Below are 17817 nucleotides of genomic sequence, written 5' to 3'. Positions count from 1 at the left end.
CACGCTTCCACATGAACTGCTTATTTCCTATATGTGGGAGTGGTCCACACCCCACTCTCTACCCTGGGCTCAGCCTGGGCTGTGTTTGAAGTCTCTGGATGGATGCTGGCAGTGGGTCGAGCCTCCAAGAGCAAGGTGCTCTGGAGGGGGTGCAGGTTAGGGGGACAGGTGTGAGAGGCCATGGGGAGAGGTGTGAAAGGCCGTGCATGGTGCTGGCTCCCACTGGGGTCACTCCAGCACCACATCAAAGCGAGGAGCCCCTGTGAGGATGACGGGGCTGCAAACCACAGCCTGCACCTGTGCAAACTGCAGCTGCCACAGCGTGTCCTCCCCATGGCTGACCCACCTCCCCAGGCCTTCCTGGGCACAGGGCCTCCGCCACGACTGGGAGAGCAGCAGGGAGGCGCAGTGGCCGGTGAGAAGTCGCGTGTGGCTGGGATGCTCCTGGTCTTCAAAGGAGCTGCCTCAGTGCCTGAGGTGTTGCTGTTGCAGGGACTTCCCGCTACCAGTTTGCTTCTATCTCCGTAACCCCCAGTGCTTTCCCCCTTGCCAGTCCTACAGCTGGATCACACCCCGTGAGCCAGGAAGTTCAAGAAGGGGAAAGTGCTACTTGTGGAGCTGGATATGCAGCATGGATTAGTACTTCTTGGCACGTGCCTTTGCTTACCTTGAACGTTAGGCAGAGCAAAGCATTCAGTCAGATTTGGGAGAAGGCAAAGTCTGATGGGGACATCTTTGTGAGGCAGTGGCTGTCATCCTCATGGAAAGGGCAGGCAAATGAGAGAGTTAAATGAGGAATGGACTGAAACCACAGATGCCTACAATGGAATCCAGAGTCCCTCCGCCTCACCAGCTTTCTGAAACACTTCATAGTTGCAGCTCCCTTAGCTAATCCAAGGCTGCTGCCGCTGCTTGGGTGATATTGCGGCAACCCTCACTGCTCAGGTGGGCTGGTGGGAAGATTTGTGCAGAGCTCTGTGCCAGTGGACTTGCTGTGGCCCATTCCCTACCCTGCCTGCCTCCGTGTTACCTGCTGGAGCCCGCATTGACCTTGGCAGGCACCCACTGCCCCTTTATACGGTCTGGAGAAAAAACAGGTCCCTGATTTCTGAAGGGAGAAGGGGACTCTCCAAGAGCTGCAGTGTTGCAGTGGGGATACTGCAACACGCATATATCAAACCAGGAGTCCCGTGGAAAGGAAATATATATGGACAGACAGATTCTTGATAGCTGTTTCAGAGATGTTTATTTCTCCAGCCGCATGGCCGGGGCTCTGCCGAGGAACTGTTCTAGTCACGGGACCAAGGGTCCTTCTGCCCGCGCAGGGAACACAAACCAACCCATGGGAACGAGGCTGAGCAGGGACAGGGAAGCCCCGTGTCTGTGCCCTCAGGGCCCCTCTCCCAGGGCTACACGGCGGGGGAGGGACCCCAACACCTCACCCGTTTTATTTTAATAAAAGGAGAATGAAAACAACTGGATAAACATAACAAGAACAGTTTCAAGACAAAACAAGCCACCCTCCTGAGTCTTTAAATGTCCAAACAGATTCTGTGGAACATCTTAGGGCTGACAGAAGGGAGACAGAATTCTCTGAGCATGCTTTGTGGGGAAACTGAGGCAGGAGAGGGTTTAACTTCTTCCCTCCCCCTTTTCATCCCCCACTCGGCATTGGAAAGGGATTTTTGGGGAAACAACTGGCAAAAGCATGGTTTTGTGAGGGAAACCATGGATGAAAAAACGGATTGGGAATACACTGGGGGTAATAGGACATAGGGTAAAAGGGAAAGGTGGGATTAGGAAAGGGAAACTGTAGGGGGGGCTTACAATGGAGATATTGTCTAACATGACTACGATTTTTTGCATATATACTGCCTTTTACAGGAACACCATCAGGCCCAGTGACCTGCGATGCTTGTAACCCTTTTCTCCCTAGTACAATATTAAATTCCACCACCTCTCCATCTCCCAAGCTTGGGATGCATTTTTCAGGGTTATTCTTTTTAATAGCAGTTCTATGCACGAATATGTCTTGCTGGTTGTCACACCTTGTTATAAAACCATAATTTTGCTTAACATTATACCATTTTACTATCCCTAAGATCTTAGTTACTATGATCTTTTTCCGAGTGGCTGCTGTTTTTTGTCTCGCTGCGTCTTTGCTCTCTCCTTCGGTCGCTCCCGTGTTGGAATTGTCGGGGCTGCTGGTGCCTGCGCGCTCTTCCCGGGGTCGCGTTCGGGGCTGCGCGGGCCGGGCCGGGCAGCGCCGCTCAGTTCTCCGTGCGTCGCCTCCTCTGGTCGCAGCTTCGCTGCCAATGCCGGGCGCTGCACCCACGTCTCGGCCGGGCCCCCGAGCGACGATCCCCCCGCGCCCTGCTCCAGCGCGTGTTTCAGCTGGGCGCGGCTCCGTTCCACCGCCATCGCCTCCAGCCGCCGCCCGCGCGCCGCCCCTCTCGGTGGGGCGTTCACGGGGCTCGCTCCACCACGCGCTGCACAGGACCGTGCGGGCACCGCCGGGTCCCGCCGCGCCTCGCTCCGCCACCGACACTGCGGCTCGCGTGGCTCCGCCCGCGCGCGGGAACTGCCTCGCTGCTGCTCGCAGAGCGCTCGGTGCACGTGGCCTGGGCCGCACAGTCCCTGCGCCAGGCTTCCCTTCGCCAGGACACAGCTGACGTTGCTCAACAGTCTCGGTAACTAAATAATATTCACGAAAATATTCTTCCATCGGCATATATTTTGACTCAAATATTAACTGTGTCCAAACGGTTTTCCAAAAGCCCTTGGTAAGAATTAAATCCCAAGAAACATAGAAAAAGTTCTTAAACAACCATGCCAGGAAGTGTTTCAGTTCTTTCTGAGCTTGAATCAAGCTAAAATTTACAAATCGTTGTTCAAGAATCGTTTTAAGTTTAAGATAAATGTCCATATGCGGCTCTGAGAGCCAAGAGTCTTCCCACGGTTCCTCCATAGTTTAGATACGGAATAGCAAAGCAAAACCAAGAAGAGGAATCCAAAGTTTCCAGGGTTTACTCACACAAATCAGTCGCTTAGGGATCGGGGATCGTTCTGCTCTCAATTCTCCACCATTTGTTGCAGTGGGGATCCTGCAACACGCATATATCAAACCAGGAGTCCCGTGGAAAGGAAATATATATGGACAGACAGATTCTTGATAGCTGTTTCAGAGATGTTTATTTCTCCAGCCGCATGGCCGGAGCTCTGCCCAGGAACTGTCCCAGTCACGGGACCAAGGGTCCTTCTGCCCGCGCAGGGGAACACAAACCAACCAATGGGAACGAGGCTGAGCAGGGGCAGGGAAGCCCCATGTCTGTGCCCTCAGGGCCCCTCTCCCAGGGCTACATGGCGGGGGAGGGACCCCAACACTGCAGCTATGTTAAAATATGAGAATGCTTCAAAAGCCTCTAAAATATCTCATCCATGAGTTCCCAGCAGAAATCTGACAGGGAGCACCCCTGGTCTGGCAGTGGGGTGCAAACGGGGTCCCCTTGCTTCTCCAGGCTGCGTGACCTTGCACCCTGTGTTGAGGGGCAGCTGGGTGGCCCCACACAATGTCGTGACCCTGCATCAGGTGTTAGGGGGCACATAGGTGGCCCCAAGCTCTGTCAGAACCAGGGGCAATTTAGTGCCTTCCCCCAGGAGTTCCTCTAACCCCTGGCGGCCCTCTGCACATACCTGTGGCAGGCTATAAACTCCCTAACGTGGCGCCTGGAGCCCTGCCTGCTGGCACCCGTGGTGGGAGAGGGCAGGGGCAGGCAGCTGGAGTGTGCTGTCTAGTAGAGGAGGTCAGGAGTGCGGGAGAAGTCTCGTTAAGGATGGAGCAATCAGCTCTGGCTCAGGTAAAGCCCATCAAGGTGGTGACACATCCTCTGCCGAGAGAGCCAGCCTGATGCCTCACCAGTTTTGATGCCTCTGTGTAAAAGATGTGGTGTGTCTACCAGTGCTAGGGATGGGAGACTGAAAAGTGGGTGGGCTCTGCTCCTGGACTTCCTTCTCTCCTTCTTCTCTCCTTCTTCTCTCCTTCTTCTCTCCTTCTTCTCTCCTTCATAGTTTGTGTCTGGGCTGTTTTAGCAGCACAGGGTGGTACTGGTGTGCTGTGGCACGGCAACCCCTTGGCAAGAGTGGGATTGACATATCTGGCTGGATTACAAAGAGGAGCCTCAGGAGTAGCTGGGCACAGGCCAGAGGATTTTTACTGGTGGAGGCAAACTCCATACAGCAAAGTATGCAGCTACTGGCGATGGGACAAAGCAGCCCAGGACCTGCAGGGACTGTGGGAGGAATGGTTATGGGGCACCACAAGAGGGTAGGGAGCAGTGGGGTGGCGAGTGCAAGGGAAATCTTGCCAGTGCCCCTAGATCAATGCAATCTCCCCAATGAGAAGAAGAAAAGGTCCTGGTTAAGTAGGGGGTGTCCATCTGGAAGGACATGCCCATGATGAGGGATTGTATGGTGTGGGAAAGTCCTACACGTGGCGGGGCGTGATTGCGCTCCAGGAGAGGTATCTTCAGTCTGTTCCTGACATCTGTGGGAAGCCTGGTACAGCCAAGATGGAGTGTTTGGGGTTCTGCAGGCCAGTCTGGTGTCTGTGTTTCCCCAGGAAGTTCCTGAAGGTCCAGTGCCTGGAGAGCGGGCAGTGGGAAGAGGGACACTGTGTCCCCGTGGTGTGCAAGCCCCCGCCCCTGGTCTTCGAAGGCATGTACAACTGCACCCAGGGCTTCGAGCTGGACAGCCAGTGTGTCCTCAACTGCGAGCAGCAGGAACAGCAGGTGAGTGTCTGGGGGGAGGCTGACATTGACCACACCTCGTGTATCAGAGCACCTGGGAAGCGCAGGGCTCCCTGTGTCCTGCTGTGCAGAGGGGCCCTGCAACAGTCTGACCCATCCCCAAGGCCAAATACCCTTGTACCACCAAAGAGCAGACCCTCTACAAGCCCAAAACTGTTCTTGCTGGGCCTCAGATGGCACAAGGTGCACCACTGCCTGGGGATGCTCGCCTGCTCCCTGGGAACCTTGTCTGGAAAGCAGTGATCCTAAGCAAGCCGGCTCATGTTGGGTGAAAAGGGTCAGAAAGCATAAGCAGGGGGTTTCCAGTGGCTTTTGGGAGCTGCTCTGAAAGCATTCACTTGGGATGATGGGCACCACACTGCAGCAGTTGTGCTCACCAAGGGGTTTCCCTGGGGATGGAGGCTGCTGCCTGCCAGCCCTTCCACCTCATATCTTACTGATGCTTGGAAGGGGTCTTGTCAAAAGAAGTGTGGCTGATTCCCTCTGGTGGGATCCAGCAGCAGCTGGAACACCATTGGCTTTTGGGTCAGTGCACATAGGCTGGACCAGATGGCTGCAACCCAGCTGCCTCGGGGAGCGTTCATCTGGACGTGGCCGGCGGGAGGGCCGTCCTTGCACGGTGCTTCCCAGGGACGGGCAGTGCCCAGGCAGGCCGAGTAATGCCAGCCACTCTCCCTCTGCTTTGCAGGTTCCCATCGTCTGCACTAAGGAGGGCTTGTGGACACAGGAGTTCAAACTGTGTGAGAGCTTGCGGGGCACCTGCCCACCACCCCCGGAGTTGAATCTTGTGGAGTACAAGTGTGAGCAGGGGCATGGCATAGGTGAGGGCAGATGAAAGCCAAACTTGGTGTTGACTCAATCGTCCCAGGGAGTTGGGAATCACAGTGACTTTTCCTGTATCAGTCCCCACAAAATAAAAAAAAAAACAACTTGTTTCCTCTTCTGTCATCTTTATAAATGCAGAGCCAGGGGTGGCTTTAGCCTTGTGCTCACCCTGGTTGCACTCTTGGGCAAGACCCAAAGCTAAAGCTGTCTCCAGCATTAAGCATCTCTCTTTTCAGAAGCAGCAGGGATTGTCTTTAGGGTAAACCCAGCTCTTTGCCTTCATTTTCCTGATCTGTAACCCTCCATCTTTCCTAAGGTCTCTCCACTTGCTGTGACTATTGCTGTTTGCAGGGTTCGTGTGACAGGTCCTAGACGAGAGCCATAAAAGCTGCAGTGACAGCTGAGTGTAACAGGGCACTTTCACCAGATGAGGGACCGCATCCTCCATTTCTGTCTGCAGGACCTGGCTGCTTTGTGCTTTCAGGAAAAGCTGCAACAACTCAGCCGTAGTCGTTGCATCTGGTCTAGCATCCCTCTGGACAGGATGCTCGAGCACAGCCCGTGTTACTCCGAAGCAAACGCACCAGCAAACCAGGCTGAGGAGAGTCTAATGACAGGGACTACTGAGGTTAAGCTCAGGACAGACCTGACATGAGGCTAGGATTAGGGCTGGGATCACACCTGGTTTTCCAAGGTGGTTTTTGCAGCTTGTTTTTCCTCCTGGGTCGTGGAAAGGCAGTGGGAATTCTCTGTGGTAGGAAAATTGTGAAAGACGCTTCTTAGCATGTCAGCAAACATCACATAACATCCAGGCCAGACTTATTTTCATGCTGGGTCCCATGTCCTGCCATCAAGGTTGGAGTCTTTCTCTTAGGCTGTGTTCAGTTTTCCTTTCGTCTAGGAGAAGAGAATTGAGCACAACTCCTGGGGGCTCTTGGATAATTCAGGATTTGGGGAAGGAATTGCTGTCCCAGGCTGGGAGGAAAAGGGTCCCCTCCACGTCTGTCTCTACTATCACTGGTGGCCTCCTAGAAGACATCGATGCTTTTTAGCCATTAGAGTATGCTAATATGAGTATGCTAAAATGGCATCCTGGTGAGGTCCTCAAGGCTCTCCTTCCTCCCACAGGTGCTGTGTGCATTCCTTCCTGTATCATTCCTCCCAGCGACCCTGTCATATTGCCCAAAAATGTCACTGCTGAGACAATGGACCACCGGCTGCAGCCCACCAGAGTCCAGGTAAGAGGGGAGATGAATTCCTCTAGCAGGGGGGTTGCTGGCAGCATGGAGAAGGAACCTCCCTTCCTCTCCATCTGGTGTTTGAACCCAAAATCCCTGCCTCAGGTGGAGAAGGGTCAGGCTTGGAAAGACAAGCAATGGGTGCTGCTACGCCTCCTCCTGCTCTCCTATACCAAAGTTCAGCACAGCTATCAGCTCCCCAGCCAGCTTTCAAGGAATTGCAGGATACCACAATATGTGAAGTTTAATGCAAGAATCCCACTGATTTTTCAGGACGTGCTGTGTGCCTAAACCTGTTAAGCTGCTGTTTATTGTCAGCCAGTGTGCTGGGAGAGCAGAAGCCGCCTCTGGCACAGTGTGAGCCTGGGTCCCCAGCTACCTGGCAGCGGAGATGCAATCCCAGGCAGGCATTTCCCTGCCAAGGAAGAGGCAGGGCACTGTCAGCTGAAAGGTGTCTCCAGCTGCCAGGACCTGTTGGCCGGCCGGGTGCCTCTGCTGCTGGAACAGGGGAGCCTTTCCCTCCCCACCTCTTACTCATTTTGTAGGCAAGGCAGCTCAAATAGCTCAAATAGTTTGGATCCTCGTGGCACGACTTTACCAAAAAGCAGCTCTGCCGGGGTAATATTTCTTAAAATAAAAATGAGATGTATAAGGAAGGAGGTGGAACAAAGAAAAGCAAACAGTCTTCCCAGGAGCCAGTGCTCCCATCCAAATGCTTTCCCCTCCTCCTGGGAAGCCGCAGGAGGCCCAGCATCATGCCTGTGGATACTACCGTGCGTCGCCTTGAATCAGACCCACGGCGGACGCTGCCGGGGGGGTGAGGATGCCTGGGGCATGTGGGATGGTTAAGCACGAGCCTTGGAAGGAGTCCTTGCCTTTGAGGGATCGGATGGCTTGGCCCGTTGAGGCAGTGGTGTTCGGCTTCCCTTTCACCACCGCTGCAGGCTTTCGTGCAAGGGAGGCATTTTGCAGAGAGGAGGAGGAGGGAGAGGAGACGCTATTTTAAGAAGTAGCTCTGTCCTCTGCCAGGACCTCTCTCCCTGGACTGTCTTGTTTTCCTCTCTGTCCTGGCTTCTGTCTCCGCTCCCCACTTGGCTCCCCCAAGCCTCCAACAGTTTGCTGTTCCCGGGAGCTGCCATGCTCCATGAGATGGAGAGGATGGGGCAAACAACACAAGGAAGGCACAGTCCCGTTTTGCTTTCTGATTCATTGCATCCCACAGCTGAGCAAGTTTGTCTCTCTGCCCTGATTTCCCAGCCTGGAATAGGAGTATGCTAATATGAGTATGCTAAAATGGCATCCGAGTTGCTCAACAAGCACATACGCAACAACTCCACGGGGTTGGGATGCACACATCCTCTAGGCTGAGCAGGAACTGGTGGGCTCTGGAATTCCCCAGCCTTTGCCCCATTAGGGTGGCTCCCTCTGGGTCTGCCCTCCCTGCACTGGTTGAGGATGGCCAGGACCTCATCCTGCTCCAGCCTCATTACAGTCTTGACCAAAGATGCTGCAGAAGGACCTGCAGCTGGTCCTTCTGTGTGGGCAGAGCTGCCCCATCCCTAGCTGCTGTGCCACCTGGGAATGCTGGAGCCTGTCTTCCTGCTGCTGGACCTATCAAAGAAGAGGCTGGGAGAAAACACACCTACCCCTCAGTGCGATTCCCGTGCTGTGAAGGGCATCCTAGGACACTTTCATAGGCCAGACGCTGTTTTATGGGGCCTCAGATTTCAAAGCCTGCCCGAGCTTTACAAGGAGGAAATTGCATGTGCGGTGGGGCTTTTCTTCCCCCTGTGTAATCATGAGTGTTCCCCACAAACCCCAGCTAAATGAGCAGGGCGGTGTGTTCCAGGGCCGGGAAACCGAGCCCTTCACATCTCGCTCCTGTGTCCATCTGGCTGTAGCAGCTGAGTTTGTGCCTTGTAAATACCAGTGAGAACCTCAGAGTGACCGCGAGTCCCGTGTATCTACTTCAGGTCAGGTCTGGGGAGATGAGTCCTCCCAGGATGCAGTTTTTGGAGCCTGAGCAGGGATCCATGAGCCAATTGTTGTAGGCTCTGAGTGATGACCAGCTGAGAAGCTGGAGAATTCAGCATCACACAGAGACATGATGGTAGGCTCCAGCCTCGTGTGGCTTACCCCCAGCAGCAGCTCCTGGCCAAGTTAGGCACTGTGGTGGCACTGCCAGCCAAACCCACTTCTCAGGTAATCCCTGTCCTCTCCTTTTGTCCTCTTCCAGTTTTGTATCAATATAGAAACATAGAATCACTAAGACTGGAAAAGACTTTCCAGATCACCAAGTCCAACCAATATACATCCACACACACACACAGACACATGTATTTGGCCTCTGCCTTGAACAATGTACCCTGCTCCGTGGGTTCAGCAGCTACCCTGGGTTTGGTGGGCCTCAAAGGGTGCAGAGAGGGTCCTGGGGGTGTCACTGCTGTTCTGCCCCAGAGTGAGCAGTGCAGTGTTGTAGGAGACCCTCTAGCTCCAGAAAGCACTGCTGGCTGTTTTCCTCCCTCCTCCACCTCGCCTAACCGCTGTCTTCTCCTTCTCTCCCAGAACATTGTGTGCACGGGCAGGCTGCGGTGGTACCCGGACCCCTCCGCCATCCACTGCATCCAGTCGTGCGAGGTAAGCCCTCCCTGTCCCCAGCACAAGCTGTGCCTGCTCCTTGCAGGAGAACTCCTGGCAGTGAAGACCTGCTCCAGCACACACCAGACTGCTTTGACCTTGTGTTTGCTCCGAGCTGGGCCAGGGCTTGCTGGATGAGCGGAGATAGCAGAGGAAGCTATCCTTGGGTAGGGTCCCCACAGCCAGGGCGATGCTGGGGAGCAAGAGCTGCACAATAACCCATTTCCTTCCTTGCCTGCTTCTTGTTGGCCAGCCCAGGCAGAATATTCTAGCAAAAGGATTTCACTGGCAAGGGGTATCCCCCAAAAGCCTGAGCTGGCTCCAAGCTGGAATATTTCCTTAACCAGAACCGCAGTTCTGGAGTAACATGGGTCCAGAAAAGCCCTGCATGGCTCACCTGTCCAAACCAAACAATCAGGATTTCCAGCCTTGTACATGCAAAACAAACTGCTCCTGAAGAATCTGCAGACAAAGAATTCCTTGCAGAAATTGGTTAGCCACTCATTTAGCTTTGAATAATGACCAGGCAGGAGAAAATCATAGGCAGCCTGGAGTCAGTTTGCAAAGGAAATTAAAAATAGGCAGTCTTTGTCAAGCACTAGTTGTTATTATGATTGAGGATAAAAGGAAAAAGGGGGGAAATTTTGGAATGTTGTATGCTGAAAATTTGGGATTTTTACCAAAAGGGAAAATGTAAATGGAGTTTGCACACCAAAAATAGCTTTGGGGTTTGCTGATTGTATTTTTTCTTGTGCTCATTTCAATGCGAATGATTGCTTTTCCTCACTGGTTCTGCCGAGCTCAGCTCTTTGTCGACTCAAGTGTGGGGGAAAGGGCGATTTTGCAGGGGGCACGTCCCCAGGAAGGAAACCTTACGGTCAGCAGAAGGTGCAGCAGTTATTTCCCAAAGTCAATGTCTGTGTTGTGCGTGTCTACTGCGAGGCACAGGCAGTAAGAGTGGGGGAATGAGGTGCTGCGTGCTAGAGAGGTGTTTGGTGATTGAGTACCAGAAGTGAGTGACCCTCTGACACTTTGGGAGTTCTAAGCCTTCTAAACCACGTCTTTTAGCACAAATCTGGTGTAATGTGTTTGAAATGGGATGGCTCAAGTGGAAGAGCAGACCAGATGGTTGAGTGGTTGTCTCTGTGGTGGTTCTGCTCGCGAGGGAGAACTTCTCCTTGTGCTCTCTGGGAGCTGGTCCTTTCAAAAAAGCAGATGGAGTGTGAGGTGCTGCTTCTTCCCTTCCTGTGCAGCTCAGGTAACACAAAGCTGACACAAACGTGAGGATTCTACCTTAGGCTCAGGTACACCAGACTGACCCTAGTGTTTCCTCCTCTGGGGTCCCTGTGCTTCACCTTGGCTCTGTGTCTTCAGTGAGAGATCCCGTAGGGAATGATGAAAAATGCCAGCTTATTTGTGTGTGTGTGTGTGTGAGAGAGAGAGAGACACACACACTGAGTACCTGCAGTCCCAGTGTCTCAGTGTAAGTCACTGCGCTCTCATCAACCACCCAAACGTGCTCACGGCCAACAGGGGCTCTTTCTGTTCCTGTTTGCTTGTCACACTCCTTTACTCTTAGAAAGCAGCCCTAGGCAGGACTCTTGGCATACAGGAGGTTAACCAAGCCAAAATGCTGCAGTGTCCCACCAGATGATGGAGAGATTCCATGTTCTTCATTACCCTTGTAGACCTTTTAATGGTTTTTCTGCTTTCAATTATTGTTTTATCAGGAATGACCAAGCAGGCAGTACATATTCTTCCAACCGAGGTCTCACCAAAGCCCTGCACAAAGCTTCCTTGTGCTGGAAATGTCTCTTTTGATGGGACACAGGACTATATCTGTTGTTCCTGCAGTTGCATCAGTCTGGCAGCTCAGACATCCTGAGGTCAGCAAGTACACCCAGATCTTTCTCTTCCTCCTTTGTTTCCAACTGATGAGCACCAAGCTAACAGCAGATGTTTTGCCATCAGTGCAAGAGCTTGCCCTTCAATTCTATGCAGGAGAATGTCATCCTGTTTCTCTTCCTAGTCCTTCAGGTCATCTAACTAATTGTTAGATACCCTGATCCTCCTCTGTGGAACAGTGCCTTCTTCCTTCTTAGCAGTTTCATTAGGGCAGGCCTATTTTTAAGGTCACAGTCACTCACTGTAACACTAATGAAGATTCATCCTCAGTTTCTTTCACCCTTATGCTCTCCTTTTTGACACAGCTCCCAGCCTCCTCCTCATCCCTGTTTTCCTTCTCCTCACTTCTCACATACATGTCTTTGTTTATTCTTTTCCTTATGTTTCCTCCTACGGTGCTGCAAGCTGTTACGGTTGGACCAGTAATCCAAATTTTCCTAGATAACATTTTTTCCCCCCACATGAGTTTCACAGCAGTCATTGTCTTGCCATAAAGAGTAACTCTTACTGAAAGAGTCTCATTCAAAGAATTGCTGCTCCTCGGCACCAGGAAGAAGGGAGATGTTACCAGTCTCCCTATTTGACCACAGAACACCCTGAATGTGGTTTCTACCTCATCCATGCTGACTTCCATCCTCGTTCCTATTCCTCTCCTGCCCTCCTCCTTGTGACCAAAACCACTGCAGTTCTCGGAGGCTGTTTCACTTCCCCTGATCCCTTGGGGATGTGGAGGCATCAGGCAGCGGCAGCAGGGTAGAGAAAGAACATAACCTGTACTCTGTCCTCACTGTGTGGTGGCCCCCCTCACACACATGGTTCAGCTTCACTTGCCATGTCCGTGGGTCATCTTAGTCCCAGGTTCCCTCTCATTTCATAGGAGTCCCTCAGTGGAGACACCTCCTTTAAGAGCCCAGACTCTGCCATCGCTGGGCAGTGAAGTGCTGTTCCAGGGGACTGTCCATGTCACCTCAGGTCTGAGTCCCCCCTTGGAGATTCCGTTGTCTCTCCATTGACTGCCAAGTGTGTGTTGGATCAGGGAGCTTTCTCTTCTGGATGCCTCAGTGAGCGGAGCAACCCTACATAAGAGAAATCCAGGCCACCTGGCAGCTCGTACCGTCTCTCCCTGGTGGAGTCACTTCAGGCCGGGGCATGGGAGCAGTAGCCAAGGCTCAACCTTCCCAGCTCCACCTGGAGCTCTGCCTCATGTTGGAAAGTCCAGGTCACCGTGCAATGGCGTTAGAGGGACTCTCGCTCATCTCTATCCCGCGCTGGCGGCGGATCAGCCTGCCTGCTCATCCCTCTCACTCCTCTCCCCACCTCCCTTCTCTTTCTGTTAATCTGGTCATCCATCCGCCTCCCGCTCTCTTGCTGTGCCTTGCCAAGTTCCCCAGCGCTGGAGCAGCGAGGCACGTACTTCAGGGAGGGAGGGAGGGATGCAAACCCTTCCAGGAGCCCGTCAGGAATACAAGTTAGCGCTGAGCGCACTTCGCCTTTCGAGGGCCAGCGGAACATCTCGTCCCCTGCCATCAGTAGAAAAACAGATGGCGGCACCAAGGGAGGGGGCTTGGGGCCGTCGGGAGAGGAGAGTGGAGGAGGAGAGAAACCCCTCCTCCCCACCGTGGTTTGGGAGGAGGTGGTTTTGGTCCTGGTGGTGTGTTTGACTGCCATGAGGGAGGTGTTTGCAGCATCTGGGTCACGTTCTCCTAAGCCCATCCCAAGGTGATCACCCATGATGCGTCCTCCTCCTGTGCTCAAAAGCAGGTGAGACTGTTGGCTTCAGAGGAAGAGACAGCATGTACAGAGATCCAGGTTGCTCCCTTGGGCTATTCCTGCCGCGGTCCAAAACAGTCTGTGCATGAGCGTGGCTGCTACAGAGCACCTCCTAGTCTGTGCAGTGCCCTACCTCTGCACCCTTCTACCTCCCACCACAGAGGCTCCTGTGCTTCACATTGTAGATGTGGTTAAGGTGCAAAAGTTCACTTATTTTATCATCATTGTGCTTACCCAGTGTTGTTCACAGGACGGGGTAACCACCACTGTCCTGCTCAAATGCACTCAGAGAAAGCTAGGCTGCTCTTGCAGTGACCAGAGTGAACGTGGGCAGCTTTTTTTGGGCAGCCAACACATTGTGCAGCGTGCTGGCCTCATTCTCACCTCCAGCTGCACGTCATTATGTGCAGGTAGCAAAGGGATAATAGGAAGGGACCTTTACTTGAGGTCTCTGCCTCATGCCCTGGATGAAGATGGGCCATACCAGAACACTGTTGTGAGCATGAGCTGCTGGGAATTTCTCAGGTCTTCCCTGCACGAGGACAAGGTCTTGCTGGCCTCTCATGCTGCTGGTCACGTTATCACAATCGTAAAACGTTAATCTGTTCTCTGTTTTGTGGTTTTCCTGAGGTATTACAATGGAAATGATTAAATAGGGACTGAAGTGTGTTTGTGGTTGCAAGTTGTTCCTGAGTCTCCCGATCCAACAGGTAGTGAAGGACCCCGAAGGATCCTTGGCTCTTCCCACCGGCATGCACTAAACCCTCACTTGGCACATCTGTGGCTCGTGTCCAGCATTTCTCAGTCAGAATTAACCCTTTTGAAGGCACATGCAATAAGGGTGGTGGGAAGTGTCACCGAAAATCTGCTGTTCTTTCATGAGATGGGAGACAGGGTGAGGCTTGTTCCCTGGGCAAGCCTTGCAGCTGGGGTCCAGCTGCCTCTGCTCCTCAGTATCAGCAGGGCCAGGGACCCTCTGTTCTCCCTCATCCCAGGCTTGGGGGTCTCTGCTTTTGTGCCATGGCAAAACTCAGCACAGGAAACTGGCAAGGAATGTGTGTTGCTGGTGGAACGCTCTGCTCCAGGAAAGATTCTCTTCCGTGCTTCTGGGGCTTAAGGCAGCGAGGACTACAGGCACGCCAGCCACTCCAAGGAGCGTCTCTAGAGCAACTAGAGCAGCATGGCCAGAATTTAGTCACCCTCTCATGATTCACACGTCACCACTCTCTCCTCTCTTGGACCAGGCAGTGCTGTACCTTCCACCCTGCTTTCATGCAGCCTGTGCAGATGGTGGGGGAGCATAAGGAGCAAGGACTGCAGGTAGTGGTCACTTCTGGATCAGACCTGGCCTCTGACTGGTGAAGGCAAACCCCTTCATGCTGGGGAGGTGGAAGGCAAGACAGGGAGTTCTTTACATCCCTGCTGGGTACATTTTCATGCTGCTTTTAACATGGGCAGTGTGGGCTGCTCAGCATGGGATATAGCCTTCCAGGGGCTAATCCCAAAGAAATCTATTCCTCTTCCAAAAATCTCAGCTGAGGCATGCTTTTCCTAAACAGTCAGAAGATCTCTGTCCCCTGCACACACATAGAGGGTGATTGTAGAAGCATCATTTCATTAAGTGACAAAGCAGAGGGAAACAAAATGATCACACAGCAGCACGGTGCAAGGACAAGGGACAGGTGCCCCTCCCCTACCTGCAGGGACAGACTCACAGGACCCCAAAAGATGGGGAGGTATTTTGGCATGGGTAGGGCTCCAGCACCCAGACACACCCCCAGTGGTGGTGGAGCCCTGAAGAGGTGGGAGCAGCCTCAGCTTCCCTGAGCTGCATTGTGCCAGCACTTGGGATGTGCTGCTTCTCTACCCTCTCCAGTTCGGGTGCCTTCCCTTCATCCCTGCCCAGGTCCTGCTTTCCCCCCTCCCAGCAGTCACAGTCGTGCAGCCGGTGCTACAGACAGAGTGGAAAACCACTGAAAGCACCCGCCGAAATAAAAATCAATGAGTCGTTTCTGATAATAAACATCCCCAAGCGTAGCCCAGCCAACTGCTCTTCCAACACGAATATTCATTCCCCTTCAGCTCCTTCATCCCTTGTACATTGTTTTTCTTTCTGTTTAAGATCTGTAACAAGAACTTGGCAGAAACCAGATACAAGTGGGTCAGGAGGCCCTTGTGGTTTTCAAGGCTTGTTTTCCATAACCCGTTCTATCCTGTAACATATTTTGCACAAAGGGCTTGGCAGCAGATCTAATCCATGCAGCAGGCAAGCTGCTGAGGGCAGGATGGCAGGCTGGTGCTCGTGGCATGGGAAGTCCTGCCTTCCCTTGTGTGTCACAGCAGTGTCCCTGTGAATGGTGAGCACTGGGGACTATCTCTGGGAGCCACCATGCTTGCCAGGAGCACTATTGGCACACAGCAACTTCCCCTGCTCCTCTCTCCCTGTTCCTTCCTGCTTCTGTTTCTCTTCTCCTGCTAGCATTGAGATCAGGGTGTAAAAAGGACAAGGCTAAGGAGCTCACCATGAATAGATCATAGACGTGGATGTTTTGATGGAAGCAAAGGCCTGCTCCGATGCGGTGATCTACACAAGCTTTTCATCCCTCTCTTCCCTCTTGTCCTTTGGACTGTGCAAAGACCTTTCTGCTGAGACGTGAGGCCTCTGAGCAACACAGAGCAGGACAGGGATAAGGAGACACATCCCCATGCAGGAGTCCAAAGTGCCACAGCAGAAGCATGTCTGAGCCAAATTCTGGCCTGGGACACCGGAGAACTTTCAGGCACCATGAAGGCAAGGACCCGCTCTCCTGGGATGGCCATCGACAGCAGCCCACGGAGCCTCTGTGCACTCCCTCCCCCCTACAGACACCAATCCTGCACAACCTCAGCACAAACTGGTTCACATGAGCCCGGCTGTCTGCAGGAAACCCATGTCCAAGGGACCCCACTGTCCTGAAGAACACCTGGAGCTCCACACCAAGACTGCTGGGAGCTGGTATGGTAGCGCCAGTGATGGTCCACGAGCTGAAACCAGGCAGCAGGATGTCACAACCCTCCAGCCCATCACCTCTGCCCTGAAGTGTTTCTTCAGGCGCATGGAGCATGTTCTCAAGCAACAAGCCTCTGTTTCTGTAGTGAGAGTTGGGGAGAAGACACTGGGGCTGGAGACCTGAGATGTGATATCAGCAAGGTGCGTGCTTAGCTGACGAGTGCCTCAGGGACACCAGCAGGCTCAGAAGCAGTTGGAATTTCTCTGTTTTGCTTTCTGTCTGTGTCTGAGGTGATGGGGCAGGTCCATGATGTCTCCAGCAAGCCGTGCTACAGGCATGTACCTCCAAGGGACAGCTGCCACAGTTCGAAAGGAGCAGAGGGATGGCTCAGGGGACAGGAACTGGAAGACATAAAAATGGGCAATGAAGTACTAAGTCTGTAGGATTTTGTTTCTCTTCTTCGGGCCACTTGGTCCCAGGTTCCTGTTTCCAAATTTCTAGAGATCTCTTCCTCTGGGTGGTGCTCACCCTGCTTCCCTCTTTACAATGGGCCAGGTAGACCTTGCTCACTGCTCAGGGCACAAAGACATCCCAAAAAAACTTTCTGAGCATAAGCCAGACCTGTTCCCTCTCTGTCCCTCTCTGTTTTTGAGAGCCGATTTCCTCCTTGTGCCAGAGAGCCTCCAAAAAGAGAGAAGGAAAGTGAATGTGCTCGGGGTGTCAAGGGGGGGAGAAAAAATAAAATAAAAGACACTGCAACAGAGAGAGGGCCAAGAAAAATATTTAATCCAAACAATGAACATTGTCATTTCCTCCCACAGTCTGCATTCCCAGTCAACTTCCCTGGGCAAGCAGGGAGAGCCAAGAATGACCGGGCGCTCTGCCTCACCAGCGTGAATGTGTGTAAGGAAAGGGCTGTGTCCTGGGGACACGGTGCTATAGCATCCCTTTAGCCAGCTCCTGTCACATCTCTGGCCTTAAGGACTGACAGTCTTCTGCAGGGGAACAGTGGTTTGCAAGGGTGTTGGAGGGATTGGGACAGAGATGGGAGGGGGAATTTTCAGGGACCCAAGCTGGGGTGGTGGATGTATTGGGGCTTTAAGTGAACCAGATGTTTAACAAGGCTTTGGGCACTCTTCAGGTCCTCCCGGGGGCCTCCCAGAGCTTTTGGAAAGATCTTGCTAGCGGCTGAGGTGGGGAGGAAGGAAAGACACCCAGCAGGGAGAAGCTCCCCTATGCCTCTCGGAGGGCTCCTGCAGCCCCTCCATGCTTTCCTTTCCCCACACACCCCGCCTGTCCCTCCCTGCCACGGGCAGCACCTTCACCTGGGACATGGCTTCTCTTGCTCCAGACCCCTGGAGCTGTAGCACTCTGCAGCCCTGGGGCAACGCAGGCTCGTGTCCCATGGTTCTGTGAACCCTGGTTTGGGCTGACATCCCTCTGCCACCAAAGGGATGGGGTTTCCAACTGAGCTTCCCACCACTAGTGACTCGTCCATCTCAGGAGCAGAGTTACCGGTGGCGAAGCTGAGGCACGAGGCGTGAGTCCGAGGGCGGCAGCAGCAGCAGCAGCTTTTCCAGGGCTGGTCCCTGCCCAAATGGTGGTTCCCCTGTTTCTCTGGGGGTGCTTTCAAGGCAACAGCTGAGG

The 17817-nt window shown here is 53.3% G+C and overlaps 1 protein-coding gene across 2 annotated transcripts in view; it reads left to right on the top strand.

Annotated features, from left to right (window-relative positions):
* Positions 1–17817, top strand: part of PAPPA2 (pappalysin 2) — an 89953-nt gene that overhangs the window by 66043 nt on the left and 6093 nt on the right. For both annotated transcript variants that reach the window (XM_032117581.1, XM_032117580.1), the window contains exons 17-20: positions 4619–4787; positions 5494–5626; positions 6759–6868; positions 9434–9505. In XM_032117581.1, the coding sequence (XP_031973472.1) occupies positions 4619–4787; positions 5494–5626; positions 6759–6868; positions 9434–9505 (484 nt within the window). The remainder of the gene's footprint in view (positions 1–4618; positions 4788–5493; positions 5627–6758; positions 6869–9433; positions 9506–17817) is intronic.

Source organism: Corvus moneduloides, chromosome 9 (genome assembly GCF_009650955.1).
Source record: "Corvus moneduloides isolate bCorMon1 chromosome 9, bCorMon1.pri, whole genome shotgun sequence".
Lineage (NCBI taxonomy): Eukaryota > Metazoa > Chordata > Aves > Passeriformes > Corvidae > Corvus > Corvus moneduloides.
This window is presented reverse-complemented; position numbering and strand designations above follow the sequence as displayed.